The 14,822-nt window shown below is 40.4% G+C and overlaps 2 protein-coding genes across 2 annotated transcripts; one reads left to right on the top strand and one right to left on the bottom strand.

The window, feature by feature from the left end:
- Window positions 1-7,519: 7,519 nt before the first annotated feature.
- LOC120860808 (lithostathine) lies at window positions 7,520-10,058 on the top strand. The gene is made up of 6 exons (XM_040236525.1): window positions 7,520-7,539; window positions 7,836-7,943; window positions 8,494-8,612; window positions 8,824-8,961; window positions 9,568-9,694; window positions 9,991-10,058. The coding sequence occupies exons 2-6, from the start codon at window positions 7,868-7,870 to the stop codon at window positions 10,056-10,058; spliced, it is 528 nt and encodes a 175-aa protein (XP_040092459.1). The 5' UTR covers window positions 7,520-7,539; window positions 7,836-7,867.
- A 2,906-nt stretch (window positions 10,059-12,964) lies between these two features.
- On the bottom strand, window positions 12,965-14,553 carry LOC120860807 (elongation factor 1-alpha 1-like). The gene has a single exon (XM_040236524.1). It carries the CDS (start codon window positions 14,487-14,489, stop codon window positions 13,101-13,103), a length of 1,389 nt encoding a protein of 462 aa, XP_040092458.1. The 5' UTR covers window positions 14,490-14,553; the 3' UTR covers window positions 12,965-13,100.
- Window positions 14,554-14,822: the final 269 nt, after the last annotated feature.

Genomic DNA, 14,822 nt, shown 5'->3' with positions numbered 1-14,822 from the left:
TGGCTTTTTTCACCACAGCATGAAAGTATTGTCCACTTAATTTGTCTCAGGAGTTTTCTGGCTCAGAATGAAACAACCGCTTTCTCCTGACACCCCTCAGTTGTCTTGGATCGATCCCAGATTTGAGATATGCTATTCCTGGAGATGGCAACCCACTCCAGTACTCTTGCCTGGAAAATCCCATGGACGTAGAAGCCTGGTGGGCTGCAGTCCATGGGGTCGCTAAGAGTCAGACACGACTGAGCAACTTCACTTTCACTTTTCACTTTCATGCATTGGAGAAGGAAATGGCAACCCACTCCAGCATTCTTGCCTGGAGGATCCCAGGGATGGGGGAGCCTGGTTGGCTGCCATCTATGAGATCGCACAGAGTTGGACACGACTGAAGCGACTTAGCAGCAGCATTCCTTTTCTGTTTACAACTTAGTTTAGGGTGCCTGTGTGTATGCTAAATTACTTCAGTCCTGTCTGACTTGGCAACCCTATGAACTGTAGCCCAGCATGATCCTCTGTCCATGGGATTCTCCAGGCAAAAATACTGGAGTGGTTGCCATGCCCTCCTTCAGGGGATCTTCTCAACCCAGGGATAGAACCCATGTCTCTTATGACTCCTGTACTGCCAGGTGGGTTACTTACCATTAGTGCTACCTTGGAAGCCCCTGACCTTATTTACTTCTTCTCACCCTAGACCTCAGGTTGGTGTCTCCATTTTGCTTCTGATCTAACTCTGGATCCTCCTTCAAGTACAGTAGAAGCTTATGCCTCCATTCTCCGCTAAGCAACTAAGGTGGATCTATGAAGCAGGAAGTGAGGAAAAAAAAAAAAAGAGAGAGAGAGAGAGGGCTTTGATGTCACACACTGTGTTTTGAGTGGAATTTTCTATGAAATGAGATTTTTCTCTATTCTTCCCACTTCACACCATGAAATATGAAGCTAAGGAACAAATCTTTCCTCTAGTCTGAGTTTTTAACTCCAACTGGATCAGATATCTTGAGGGGTTTCAGGTTATCTGAACTGTGTTCTTTCTGTTCTTAATCCTTCTTTGTTATTTTCTTTTTTATTTTCTTTTAATAAAATAGTCTCTAAAAATTAGAGCAGTCTCTTCCATATAACATATTTATGCATTGACCTATAGTGCCTCTTCTGTTCTTGATTTAGCTCAAATTCTAGTGTCTTGATATGTATACACATATGTATGTATGTATGTGTGTATGTATATATATATATATATATATATATATATATAAAATATCACCCTCCTTATTGGACTCAAATTAACTCTTAGAACAAAAAGGAATTGAAACATACAGCAGTTATCAAGCTCTACTAATTTCTGAAATATATCCTGAAAGAATGTGTCCTTTGATACTCAGATTTTTCCCTGCTAATTTTTCATATACATGTCAGTTCCCATGTAAAATACTTCAGGCAGAGTGCTCTTTCTTCTAAAACTCCATGGAGGTTAAGCTCACAAAATTTAACAAATTACTACACTTTGAATAAAATTATTTAGTTGAAAATATTATGTAATGCTTCTATAAATACATTCCATTTATGCAAATTTGCAAGGGGAGCCCAGCAGGTGTCCACTTGCATTTTGGAAATAAGTTGTTTCTAACAGCCAATACTAAATATCAGAGTGAAAATAATCTTCAATGTCTCCATTTCCAGACTGGTTTCAGGATAGTATATTTTTCCCAAAGCTTGCTCAAAAATGATTCCTCTGGTGCAATAAGGGAAGAAGATGGCCACCCTAAAGAGTCCCTAAGGTTTTAATATGAGAACAGTAAGCATTTTTCAGTGGGTTTTTTGACCCATTTTCATGCTATTACAGTATACCAACCAAAAAAAGAATTATATAACATACATTAGAGTCCGCTTCATACAAAATCTTCACTAGAAAACAGAAATACAGATCCAAGGAGAGGAGAATAAAACTGCTTCCTTAAAATAAAACATTAAAGATGTAAAATTAAAATCCAGGTCTTCTGCACCTGTAAGGTGTTATTATGAAGAGGGAGAGGATGGGATGATTTGGGAGAATGGCACTGAAACATGTATAATATCATATATGAAACGAATCACCAGTCCAGGTTTGATGCATGATACTGGATGCTTGGGGCTGGTGCACTGAGACGACCCAGAGCGATGGTACAGGGAGGGAGGAGGGAGGGGGGTTCAGGATGGGGAACATGTGTATACCTGTTGCAGGTTCATGTTGATGTATGGCAAAACCAATACAGAATTGTAAAGTAAAATAAAAAATAAATAAATAAATAAAATAAAAAAATTTTTTAAATAAAATAAATAAATTTATATTAAGAAAGAAAGAAATTAAATGCAGCTGCTATATTTATCAAAATCTTTATGAATAAATATGTTAACTTATTCAACAAGCATTATTGAGTGCTTAATGTTCCAGATGCTGGGAATGCAAACCCATGCTTGACCAATAGAATATGGTATAAGTGGCATAATGTCATTCCTCAACCTGTTCTAAGAAACTAGCCACTTCTGTTTTGCCCTTAAAGAGTTCTGATCATCAATGAAAGTCCTTCTAACCTGGTACTTTCAGGCTATAAGAGGTCCAAGCCACGTAGAAAAGCCCTGTGTTGACATGCTAGTTAATAGAACCAACTAAGGTCTCAGCCAATAATAGCTCCAAGTTTATTCAGGTATGTGGTCATCTTTGAGGTCCAGTCCTCCATGTGACTGACACTGATCCTTCATATGACCCAGCTCCAGTTGCTATCTGTATGAGAAACCTCCAGGAAGAACTGTATAACTAAGCCTAGTTAACTTTCAAAACCACAAGAAATAATAATAAATTGTTTTATTAGATAGTGCTTTAAGTCACTAAACTGGGATAGTTTGCTGTGTCATAATAGCTAATCACAAAAAGAGATAATGGAGAAATTATTGAAAGGTTTTAAGCAGGAGAGGAATGATAAATTCAGTTCATAACTGAATATTTTGAATAGGTAGGTCCTTGGGCATCAGATTCTGTAGCTGGCACAGATAAACACCATGACTCCTACTCTCACACTTATCCAAGTTTATTTGAAGCTTGAGGAATACTGGATGGAATTGAGTGAAGTTCCTCCTCCCAGATAAAAATGGTCTCTATTACATAGATTCAGAAGTATCTTCTAAAGGAAAAAAAAAAAAAAAGGAATGGACCAGACCTCTTTTATAGGACTTCTGACTGATAAAGTACCAGGTCCCAACTCGGTTAGCAATCTACTATGATAAGACCTAATGATCTCCTAGTATCTATACCCTTATATAATCCCATACCATATGGGACTAGACTAACCCATGAAGCCAACAAGATACTGCAGAAATGACCACATGCAACATCAGAAGCTATGTTTTAAATAACATTACAGCTTTTTCATTTCTCTCCCTTGGATCACTTGTGCTGGAGGAAGCTAATCACCACATTGCAAGGACCCTCCAGGAGCTCTATGTAAAGATCCAAGTGCCGAAGAACTGAAGCCTTCTGCGAAGAGCCAGCACAAATTTAGCAAGTTAACGAGCCGTCTTGGAAGCGGATAGTCCATCCCCACTCAAGCCTGCAGATGACTATAACTTGGCCAATATGTTGATGAAACCTATATCTGAAGTTCAACAATCATTTTAGACTGATTTCTATGGACTAACTCCAATAATTTAAAAAACCATTTAAGATCATTTCTGATCTTCTTACATTACTTAATGCCATTTTCTTTCATTTCCAATATCACATATTTTATAGAGAAGACAATAAAAATATCATATATCATATATATGATTAAAAGAACAATTTAAAAAGTTTAAACTACTATATTTTTCTTTCTTTTTTATTTTTTTAAATTATGAAAGTATGGTAACATATTTACAGGAGACTTGAAAAATACAGAACAAAGTTACATGTAAACTACTACTATATTTTAAAAGTACAAAACTGCTAATATACTTAAAGCTTCCTGTGTCCAGTTCCAACAATTTTCTTCTCCCTACATTCAGAGGTAACAATTCAGAATTTTGAGTTTATCATTTCCCTCCTCTTAAAATATTTTAACATGTGTGAAAGAAAGAAAGTGAAAGTGAAGTCACTCAGTTGTGTCCGACTCTTTGTGACCCCATGAACTGTAGCCTACCAGGCTCCTCTGTCCATGGGATTTTCGAGGGAATAGTATTGGAGTGGATTGCCATTTCCTTCTCCAGGGGAATTTTCCCAACCCAGGGATCGAACCCAGGTCTCCTGCATTGTAGACAGACGCTTTACCACCTGAGCCACCAGGGAAGTACATGTGTAAGTATGCCTAAATCATACATAATCCATTTTTAATTTTAATTTTTGATGTTTAAAACAACAAAATTACACAGCTTGTAATCGTCTATATTTTGATATCCTTTTCTCAACCTATTATAAAGCTTTGAGGTTAAACCATGCTGATGCCTGTAACTGTGGTTCACTCTCACTCAGATATATTGCTTATTTAAACCACAAACTATTCATCCAGCTTCCTGTTAATGGACATTTGGCTTTTTTTTTTTTTTTTTGCTCTTATAAATAATGATGCTATTAGCATCCTGTGTATGCATTCTACCTGGCATTTATATGCAAGCTGTATATTCCTAAAAGTGGATAATCTGGGTGTAAGAAAATGCCAGTGCAGGAGACTCAAGAGAGCTGGCTCCATCCCTGGGTCCAGACAATCCCCTGGAATAGGAAATGGCAACCAACGCCACTATTCTGGCCTGGAAAACTCCATGGACGGAAGCCTGGTGAGATACAGTCCATGGGATCACAAAGAGTTGAAAATGACTGAGCAATTAAGCATGCAAGAAAATTCCAGTTTTCCCAAAGGGTTCTATAATTTTACACTACCACCAGCAGCAATCTGGTAGGGGTGAAATTATATTTCATTTTGATTTTAATTTAATTGATTCCTAATGAGGTTGCCATACTTTCACGTATGTATTGATCACTTTGCTTCTTCTTTACTGAAATACATACTTATGCTTTTTCATTCTTCTAATGAATTTTTTTTTTCTTGTTGATTTTTACTGTCATAAACATATTCTAGAAATAAATTCTTTGTCAGATATCTATATATAATATAAAGCATTTGACATATTAACTTTGCTATTTTATTTATTAACTTTGCTATTTATTCATACTTAGCAATATTTTATTTTATAATTTGTGCATTTTGTTTAATACATGCTTTCTTAAATCAAAGTCAAAAACACATTTTTAAAATATTCTCTTCTAATTTTAAAATGCTGGTTTTTATATTTCACATCAGTTCTTCTGGAATGATTTTGTTTTATTTTGGTTGTTGTTATTTTTTATATTTTAAGGGGTATGAATCTGATTTATTTTTGTCCATATGGCTAACCACTAAAACCAAATCCTTCAGTTTATACTTTCTAATCGGCAATGACCCTTCAGTTTCCCATTTCCACATATAATAAGTATATTTCCTGGCTCTCTCTTTCATTACACTACGCAAGTTTGCTCTCCCTGCAGTTGTACTCCTTTATAGTAAGAAGTTTTGAATCATGGCCAAATAAAATTCTTCATTGTTTCTCTTCAGAAATGTGTTGACTATTCTTATTTTTCCTATGAATTTTTAGTTTATCAGATTATCAGAAAAATTCTGTTAGTATTCCAATTGCACTCCATTAATCTATACAGGAACAAAGTACATCCTGAGGGTATCGAAACTTTCTAAACATGATTAATTTCAGCATGTTTTTAGTTCTTCTTTATAGCTTGAAAAACTTGTTATGAGATCTTGACTACCATTATCAGATATATTCTTATATATTTTATACTTTTCTTCCTATTTAAAATAGTAAACTTGCTTAAAATTACCTTTGTTGGAATATAACAATTCTATGAGAATTTCTGTATTGAGCTCACATTCTTCATGCTTACTAAATTCCCCCGTTGTTGTTGTTTGTAAGTCACTAAGTCATGTCCTTTGTAAGTCACTAAGTCATGTCCAACTCCTTGCAAACCCATGGTCTACAGCATGCCAGGTTTCCCTGTCTTTCACTATCTCCCTGAGATTCCTCAAACTCATGTCCATTGAGTTGGTGATGCCATACAACCATCTCATCCTCTATCGCCCCATCTCCTGCTGCCCTCCATCTTTCCCAGCATCAGTCTTTTCAGTGAGTTGGCTCTTTGCATCAGTTGGCCAAAGGACTGGAGCTTCAGCTTCAGTATCAGTCCTTCCAGTGAATATTCAGGGTTGATTTCCTTTAGGATTGATTTGTTTGATCTCCTTACTGTTCAAGGGACTCTCAAGAGTCCTCTCCAGCACCACAGCTTGAAGCAGCATTTCTTCAGCACTCAGCCTTCTTTATGGGCAAACTCTCACACTCCATACATGACTACTGGAAAAACCATAGCTTTGACTAGATGGACAGCCTTTTGTTGGCAAAGTTATATCTCTTCTTTTTAACATACTGTCAGGTTTGTCATAACTTTCATTTCGAGGAGAAAGCATATTTTAATTTTATAGCTGTAATCATTGTCCTCAGTGACTTTGGAGCCCAAGAAAATAAAATCTGCCATTGTTTCCATTCTTTCCCCATCTATTTGCCATGAAGCAATGGGACCAGATGCCATCATATTTGTTTTCTGAACATTGTCTTTAAGTGAGCTTTTTCACTATCCTCTTTTACGTTCATCAAGAAGCTGTTTAGTTCTTCTTCACTTTCTGCCGTTAGAGTGGTATTATCTGCATATCTGAGGTTATTGGTATTTCTCCTGGCAATCTTGATTCCAGCTTGTGATTCATCCAGTCTGGCATTTCACATGATGGACTTACTCTACATAGAAGTTAAATAAGCAGGGTGACAACATACAGTCTTAACATAGTCCTTTCCCAGTTTTGAACCAGTTCATTGCTCCATGTTGGGTTCTAACCATTGCTTCTTGACCTGCATGTAAGTTTCTTGGGAGACAGATGAGGTGGTCTGGTACTTCCATCTCTTTAAGAATTTTCCACTTTGTTGTGATCCACACAAAGACTCGTTAGTTCAAATAATTTTTTCAAAGTTATACTCCCCCAACTTTTACTTAATAGTTTCTTTTTTTAATCTTAAAAAATAAGGATTAATGAAACTCGTATATATGCCAACAAGAGTCAGTTCTTGGCAGATTGAACTCTCCAATGTCACATACTTTCTAAACTATTAAACATTAGAATTCATGCCACCAGGTTCCCTTCATTCCTGGAAGTTTTTCTGACCATGATAACTGGGCAAGGATAAAAAAAAGCACAAACATCTCCTGTTCCTGGGAAATTACTGGTCTGATAAAGAAAAAGAAGCAACAGCTGTGGCAATTCCCAGCCTTTGGAAGGATCTCCTGCCTGTGGTGGAAATCTCCACAAGTCAAAGCCAGACACGTCTCCCTGACCCCTGTCCTGGCTCCTTTTTCCCGTTATTCATTTCAGTGCCCTCCCTCAAATCTTCTTATAAAAGCCCAATCTTTTTTGCCCTGACAAGCCAGTGCAGATCCCTGCAAGAGAGGTAAGTGGGAGTCGAGACTAGATGAGACCCGTGACAGGGGTTTCACCGTGCACATTTCAGGGACGGTGTACAAGGATCCTTGTCCTCAGAGAATGTGGGAGCTCTGAGACCAGGGGAAGCCAGACTTGGGAGAGCTCAGGTGCATAGGATGTATAGATTTTCTAATTTTTTCCAGCACCATGGAAGGGGAGGGATGCTACCAAGATGGATTTATTCCTAAGGGACTAGATGAAGGAAAAGACAAGAGGTACAACAGGGTGTCTCTCATACCTTCTCTCTGACCACCCTCCCTTTAGTCCTCTAGCTGCCTCCACACCTCACAGACACAATGCTGCCTTCCCTGGGCCTCCCCAGACTGTCCTGGATGCTGCTCTCCTGCCTGATGCTCCTGTCTCAGGCCCAAGGTAAGATTTCTCTGCCTCTAGCACTGGGTTCCCAGTGTCTGCTCAGGGCCAAGATGAGGAGGAAAGCTCCTGTGCCTCCCCTGGTAATGGAATATCCTCACATAACATAATTGCCTGGAATTCCTGAGTCATCACTCCTTCCTTCAGGTAACCAGTGGTGGGAAGCACCCTAGTGTTTCAGTGACAATGGGATGAGGTGATTTCTATTTTCTCAGTAATTTATGAGCATAGATGAAGTAGAAAAGTATAGAGTGTCATTAATAAGATGAGTAGAAGGAAAATGATTGGAGGATCTATCAACTCAGAGGAGAAGGACTGGACTTTTGAATAAAAACAATGAATAAAAAGAAGAGAGATCATCATCCAGTTAGTAGGTCTAGTTCATGATTTATAAAAAATCCTGGAGTGTTGGCAATGGTGAGAGGCAGTCAGAAGTTTGGTATCACCGCCCCAAGCCCTGGCCTCATAAATATTCCCCAAGGTCACCTTCCCCCTCCAATCCCCTCTCTCCATTTCACCCCATCCCTCTCCCTTATTTCTTCCTCTCCAGGGGAAAATTCCCAAAAGGAACAGCCCTCTCCACGGATCAGCTGTCCCTCAGGTTCCATGGCCTATAGGTCTTACTGCTATGCCTTGTATAAAACAACCAAAACCTGGATGGATGCAGATGTAAGTGTTGGGATCTGCAGTTAAGGGAGATAAGCAGAAGCAAAACAGAGACTGGGTTTGGGGACCAGGGGGTCTCCATTCTCAAGAGTTTCCTGAGGATGAGGATGAGAGACTCATGTTTTACAAACATACCCCTTCTCACCTGCATTGGCCCTTCCCTTCCCCTAGTGGTGTCTCAAGCTCCTCCTGTGTATTTCCCTTCCCCACACAGATTGCCTGCCAGAAGAGGCACTCGGGACATCTCGTGTCTGTGCTCAGTGGGGCTGAGGAATCCTTTGTGGCCTCGTTGATTAAGAACAACTTGAATACCCAATCAGACATCTGGATTGGGCTCCATGACCCCACAGAGGTACACTTACATCTCTCTAATCTGTTACTTCCAAAGGTGCTATGGCCACCCAGGTCCCTCTTTGTCCCCTTTTGCCAGCCCAGAAAAGACCTGGGAGATCCCTGGGGTTCACAGGATAACTAGGGAAAGTGAGAGCCATTAGTCCTGGGCAGGTCCTAGTCCCCAACTAAAAGTAATCTGCCTTTTGTCAAGCTTTTACACAGTTCACACAGCATACCTTGTAATTCAATTCATTGTGCCTCCCTGAGTCCGCACATGCTGTGCTTATCACATCAATGAACATTTAGGATTGATGCAGTTTTCCCTTTTATAAAACAGACACTATCTTGGAGATTCAGAGGGTAAACATAAGTGAACCCTAAGTGTAGTTCAGATAGGGCCATGCTCCTCTGAGACATTTAATTGGTCTTTGTGATTATTGGCTTTGACATTAGCCAATAGAGTTAGGGAGAGTTTCCCAGAGAAGAGCTGTGGGGCCTCATCTTGAACAGCAGAGCTAATTCCGTGATGCTGGGGAGGGGAATCAATCATTCCAACAGACAGCATCAGACCAGGAGAATTCTAAAGGCCTTTCTGTCTCCCCCAACTCCATCCTCTGCTCCATAGGGCTCTGAGCCCAATGCTGGTGGATGGGAATGGAGTAGCACTGATGTGCTCAATTACGTTGCCTGGGAGACAGATCCTGCTGCCATCTCAAGCCCTGGCTACTGTGGGAGTCTCTCAAGAAGCTCAGGTAAGAGACATAGAAGGTCATTTTTGTCCAGCCTTTTCCATCCGCTCACCTGCCATTTCTGGGTCTGATCTTCAGGGAATCCTCCTGGGCTGGAACTATAATATTGGTTTGTCTTCTCCCATTCCCTCTCATCTCTTCTTACTTTCTATCTTCTTCCCATGGAGTGGGACACTGGTGAAGATGAGGGAGGGCCTTTGAAGCCTAAACCAGGCTTCAAAGAGAGAATCTGGGATTCCTCTCCATTGGTTTCTCAAGTTCCACCAGCCCCGTTGACTTGAGCACTTCTGTCTCTCCAGGATATCTCAAGTGGAGAGATCATAACTGTAATTTGAACTTACCCTATGTCTGCAAGTTCACGGACTAGATCAGGTGAGATGTCAGCAGCCTGACTGGTGTGCAACTGGTGTGCAACTCATCATGAACTTGGAACTAGGGATTCAGATCCACTATGGAAGGGGATATTCTCCTCTCACCCCCAACCCAACCACCTCATTCTGACCTTCCCTCCTCCCCAGACTCAATTCAGGCTCTTTTGTGTGTTCCCCAACCTGACTTTGCAAAATTCACAATAAAAATATTAGTCTTCAATTGCCTGTCTTCTCTTCCTCATTCTCATAGACAAATTGAGAAAGATGAAGTGGGTGGTCAAGAACTTTTGGTCAGTCTCTGCCTCATTTCACCCAGGTTCCTGGGGAAATAACCACATATACATATTTGTGTGTTTGTGGCTAAGTACATCGCCGTTACTTCTGTAGTATGTGGGCTGTAGACACATAAAGACATCGCTCTTCCATTCACACATTCCCCCAAGACAGGTTTCTGATGGTATAAGGAAACCAGTCTTAAGGTGTTATGATGTTTAGAACTGTACTTTCTCAAGTATTAGTGTGAAACATAATCAGTTCAGTTCAGTCATTAAGTCATGTCCAACTCTGCAACCCCGTGAATCACAGCAAGCCAGGCCTCCCTATCCATCACCAACTCCCAAAGTTTACCCAACTCATGTCCATTGAGTCAGTGATGCTATCCAGCCATCTCATCCTCCGCCGTCCCCCTCTCCTCTTGCCCTCAATCTTTTTCAGGGTCTTTAACAATGAGTCAACTCTTTGAATGAGGTGGCCAAAGTATTGGAGCTTCAGCTTCAGCATCAGTCCTTCCAATGAACACCCAGGGCTGATCTCCTTTAAGGTGGACTGGTTAGATTTCCTTGAAGTCTAAGGGACTCTCAAGACTCTTCTCCAACACCACAGTTCAAAAGCACTGATTCTTCAGCACTCAGCTTTCTTCACAGTCCAACTCTCACATCCATACATGACCACTGGAAAAACCATAGCCTTGACTAGATGGACCTTTGTTGGCAAAGTAATGTCTCTGCTTTTCAATATGCTATCTAGGTTGGTCATAACTTTCCTTCCAAAAAGTAAATGTCTTTTAATTTCATGGCTGCAGTCACCATCTGCAGTGATTTTGGAGCCCAAAAATATAAAGTCTGACACTGTTTCCACTGTTTCCCCATCGATTTCCCATGAAGTGATGGGACCAGATGCCATGATCTTCATTTTCTGAATGTTGAGCTTTAAGCCAACATTTTCACTCTCCTCTTTCACTTTCATCAAGAGACTCTTTAGTTCTTCTTCACTTTCTGCCATAAGAGTGGTGTCATCTGCATATCTGAAGTTATTGATATTTCTCCTGACAATCTTGAGTCCAGCTTGTTTTTCCAGCCCAGCGTTTCTCATGATGTACTCTGCATATAAGTTAAATAAGCAGGGTGACGATATACAGCCTTGATGTACTCCTTTTCCTATTTGGAACCAGTCTGGTGTTCCATGTACAATTCTAACAGTTTCTTCCTGACATGCATATAGGTTTCTCAAGAGGCAGGTCAGATGGTCTGCTATTCCCATCTCTTTCAGAATTTTCCACAGTTTATTGTGATCCACACAGTGAAAGGCTTTGGCATAGTCAATAAAGCAGAAATAGATGTTTATTTGGAACTCTCTTGCTTTTTCAATGATCCAGCAGATGTTGGCAATTTGAGCTCTGGTTCCTCTACCTTTTCTAAAACCAGCTTGAACATCTGAAAGTTCACAGTTCACATATTGCTCAAGCCTGGCTTGGAGAATTTTGAGCATTTCTTTGCTACCGTGTGAGATGAGTGCAATTGTGCAGTAGTTTGAGCATTCTTTGGCATTGGCTTTCTTTGGGATTGGAATGAAAACTGACCTTTTCCAGTCTTGTGTCCACTGCTGAGATCTCCAAATTTGCTGATGTATTGAGTGCAGTACTTTCACAGCATCATCTTTCAGGATAGCTCCACTGGAATTCCATCACCTCCACTAGCTTTGTTTGAGTGATGCTTTCTAAGGCCCACTTGACTTTACATTCCTGGATGTCTGGCTCTAGGTGAGTGATCACACTATCGTGATTATTTTGGTCATGAAGATCTTTTTTGTACAGTTCTTCTGTGTATTCTTGCCACCTCTTCTTAATATCTCCTGCTTCTGTTAGGTCCAGACCATTTCTGTCCTTTATCGAGCCCATCTTTGCATGAAATGTTTCCTTGGTATCTCTAATTTTCTTGAAGAGATCTCTAGTCTTTCCCATTCTATTGTTTTCCTTTATTTCTTTGCATTGATCATGGAGGAAGGCTTTCTTATCTCTCCTTGCTATTCTTTGGAACTCTGCATTAATAAATAGACTTTATTAATATTCATAAAATGTACACAAACAAATTAATAATCTAATTAAATAGATAAAACATATAATCCGAATGAAAACCTATTTTGGCTGTTGGTGGATTTGGCAGATGTAAATATGATCTGTCAAACTGAGCACAGTTTTCTAATACCTATCAAATTCTGTACTTATACCTCACCATGTTCAGCCAGCTCTGGTCCATCTAACTATATATTGGCTCATTTCTATAGGGCACTGTATTAGAAAGGACCCAGTATGTCCTCTATCCATCTTAAAACACTGTGACCTCAGTCATGACTGGAGTTCATACGACTTTAATGTCTAGCAGGATTTTTCTTAATGTTCTTTTGAATCGAAAATAATGTCACTCCTAACTGAAGGCAAGAACTAGATTCTTTGTGTATCTGCAGATTTTTTTTTTTTCTCATTAAACTTTTTTTAATGGGTCTCAAATTCTGTGACAGATTTTTGGTCAAGTTGTTTTCATTAAAAAGTACTGATTTTAAAAACTAATAACTTAAACTGCCACACACAAAACATATGGTCCACAAAAACATTTTCCTTTCCTTCTGAAGGTTTTACGATGCATTGTTATCATTAACCAGTCTTTTACTATTAAACTTAAATGGCCAATTGAGACAAACAGTTCTGAGACCGTTCTTCCACCACTGATTAAGACTGGGGTGGCAGGTATTGGGGATAATATTCATTTAGCCTTCTGAGCTTTCTGGGCAGACTTGGTGACCTTGCCAGCTCCAGCTGCCTTCTTGTCCACTGCTTTGATGACACCTACAGCGACTGTCTGTCTCATGTCACGCACAGCAAAATGGCCCAGGGGAGGATAATCAGAGAAGCTCTCGACACACATAGGCTTGCCAGGAACCATATCAACGATGGCAGCGTCACCAGATTTCAAGAATTTAGGGCCATCTTCCAGCTTTTTCCCAGAACGACGATCAATCTTCTCCTTCAGCTCAGCAAACTTGCAAGCAATGTGAGCTGTGTGACAATCCAGCACAGGTGCATATCCAGCACTGATCTGGCCTGGATGGTTCAAAATAATCACCTGAGCTGTGAAGCCAGCAGCTTCCATGGGTGGATCATTTTTGCTGTCACCAGCCACATTGCCACGACGGACATCTTTGACAGACACGTTCTTGACATTGAAGCCCACATTGTCCCCAGGAAGGGCTTCACTCAATGCTTCATGGTGCATTTCTACAGACTTCACCTCAGTTGTTACATTGACTGGAGCAAAGGTGACCACCATGCCAGGTTTGAGAACACCAGTCTCCACACGACCCACAGGGACAGTACCAATACCACCGATTTTATAGACATCCTGGAGAGGCAAACGCAAGGGTTTGTCAGTTGGGTGAGTTGGTGGCAGGATGCAATCCAGAGCTTCAAGCAGGGTGGTTCCACTGGCATTGCCGTCCTTACGGGTGACTTTCCATCCCTTGAACCATGGCATATTAGCACTTGGTTCCAGCATGTTGTCACCATTCCAGCCAGAAATTGGCACAAATGCTACTGTGTCGGGGTTGTAGCCAATTTTCTTAATGTAGGTGCTGACTTCCTTAACAATTTCCTCGTATCTCTTCTGGCTATAAGGTGGCTCAGTGGAATCCATTTTGTTAACGCCAACAATTAGTTGTTTCACACCCAGGGTATAAGCCAGAAGGGCACGCTCACGGGTCTGCCCGTTCTTGGAGATACCGGCTTCAAATTCACCAACACCAGCAGCAACAATCAGGACAGCACAGTCAGCCTGGGATGTGCCTGTAATCATGTTTTTGATGAAGTCTCTGTGTCCTGGGGCATCAATGATGGTAACATAGTACTTGCTGGTCTCAAATTTCCACAGGGAGATATCAATGGTGATACCACGCTCACGTTCAGCTTTCAGTTTGTCCAAGACCCAGGCATATTTGAAGGAGCCCTTTCCCATCTCGGCAGCCTCCTTCTCGAACTTTTCAATTGTTCTCTTGTCGATCCCGCCACATTTGTAGATCAGATGGCCAGTCGTGGTAGACTTCCCTGAATCTACGTGCCCAATGACAACGATGTTGATGTGGGTCTTCTCCTTTCCCATTTTGGCTTAGGTTTAACGGTGGTTTTCACGACACCTGTGTCCTGGCGGCAAACCCGTTGCGAAAAGCTATCTGCAGATTTTAAAACCACTAATCTTTCATTCACCTTATCATCACCTCACCCTTGTCACAAGCTTCCATTGTGGAAAAAAATATTTGGACCAGTTCCCTAATTTGGAGAAAAACACTTATCATATGAGACCACTGACAAAATTTTCCATATGGACAAATAACACTATGAAATGGTCATGAAAGGGTATTGCTTCTCAAATAAAGAGATAAAAATGAATGATCAATGTCTTTTTTTATGTTTCTTAAATTTCATTTCCTATCTC

The sequence above is a fragment of the Oryx dammah genome, unplaced genomic scaffold, assembly GCF_014754425.2.
Source record: "Oryx dammah isolate SB20612 unplaced genomic scaffold, SCBI_Odam_1.1 HiC_scaffold_11203, whole genome shotgun sequence".
NCBI lineage: Eukaryota > Metazoa > Chordata > Mammalia > Artiodactyla > Bovidae > Oryx > Oryx dammah.
The sequence above is the reverse complement of the archived record's forward strand: the minus strand, read 5'-3'. Positions and strand labels throughout refer to the sequence as shown.

Coding starts and splice junctions, on each gene's coding strand:
- LOC120860808 (XM_040236525.1), top strand. CDS start 7,868: ATGCTGCCTTCCCTGGGCCTCCCCAGACTGTCCTGGATGCTGCTCTCC. Junction 8,613..8,823: donor AAACCTGGATGGATGCAGAT/GTAAGTGTTGGG, acceptor TTCCCCACACAG/ATTGCCTGCCAGAAGAGGCA. Junction 9,695..9,990: donor GAGTCTCTCAAGAAGCTCAG/GTAAGAGACATA, acceptor CTGTCTCTCCAG/GATATCTCAAGTGGAGAGAT.
- LOC120860807 (XM_040236524.1), bottom strand. CDS start 14,489: ATGGGAAAGGAGAAGACCCACATCAACATCGTTGTCATTGGGCACGTA.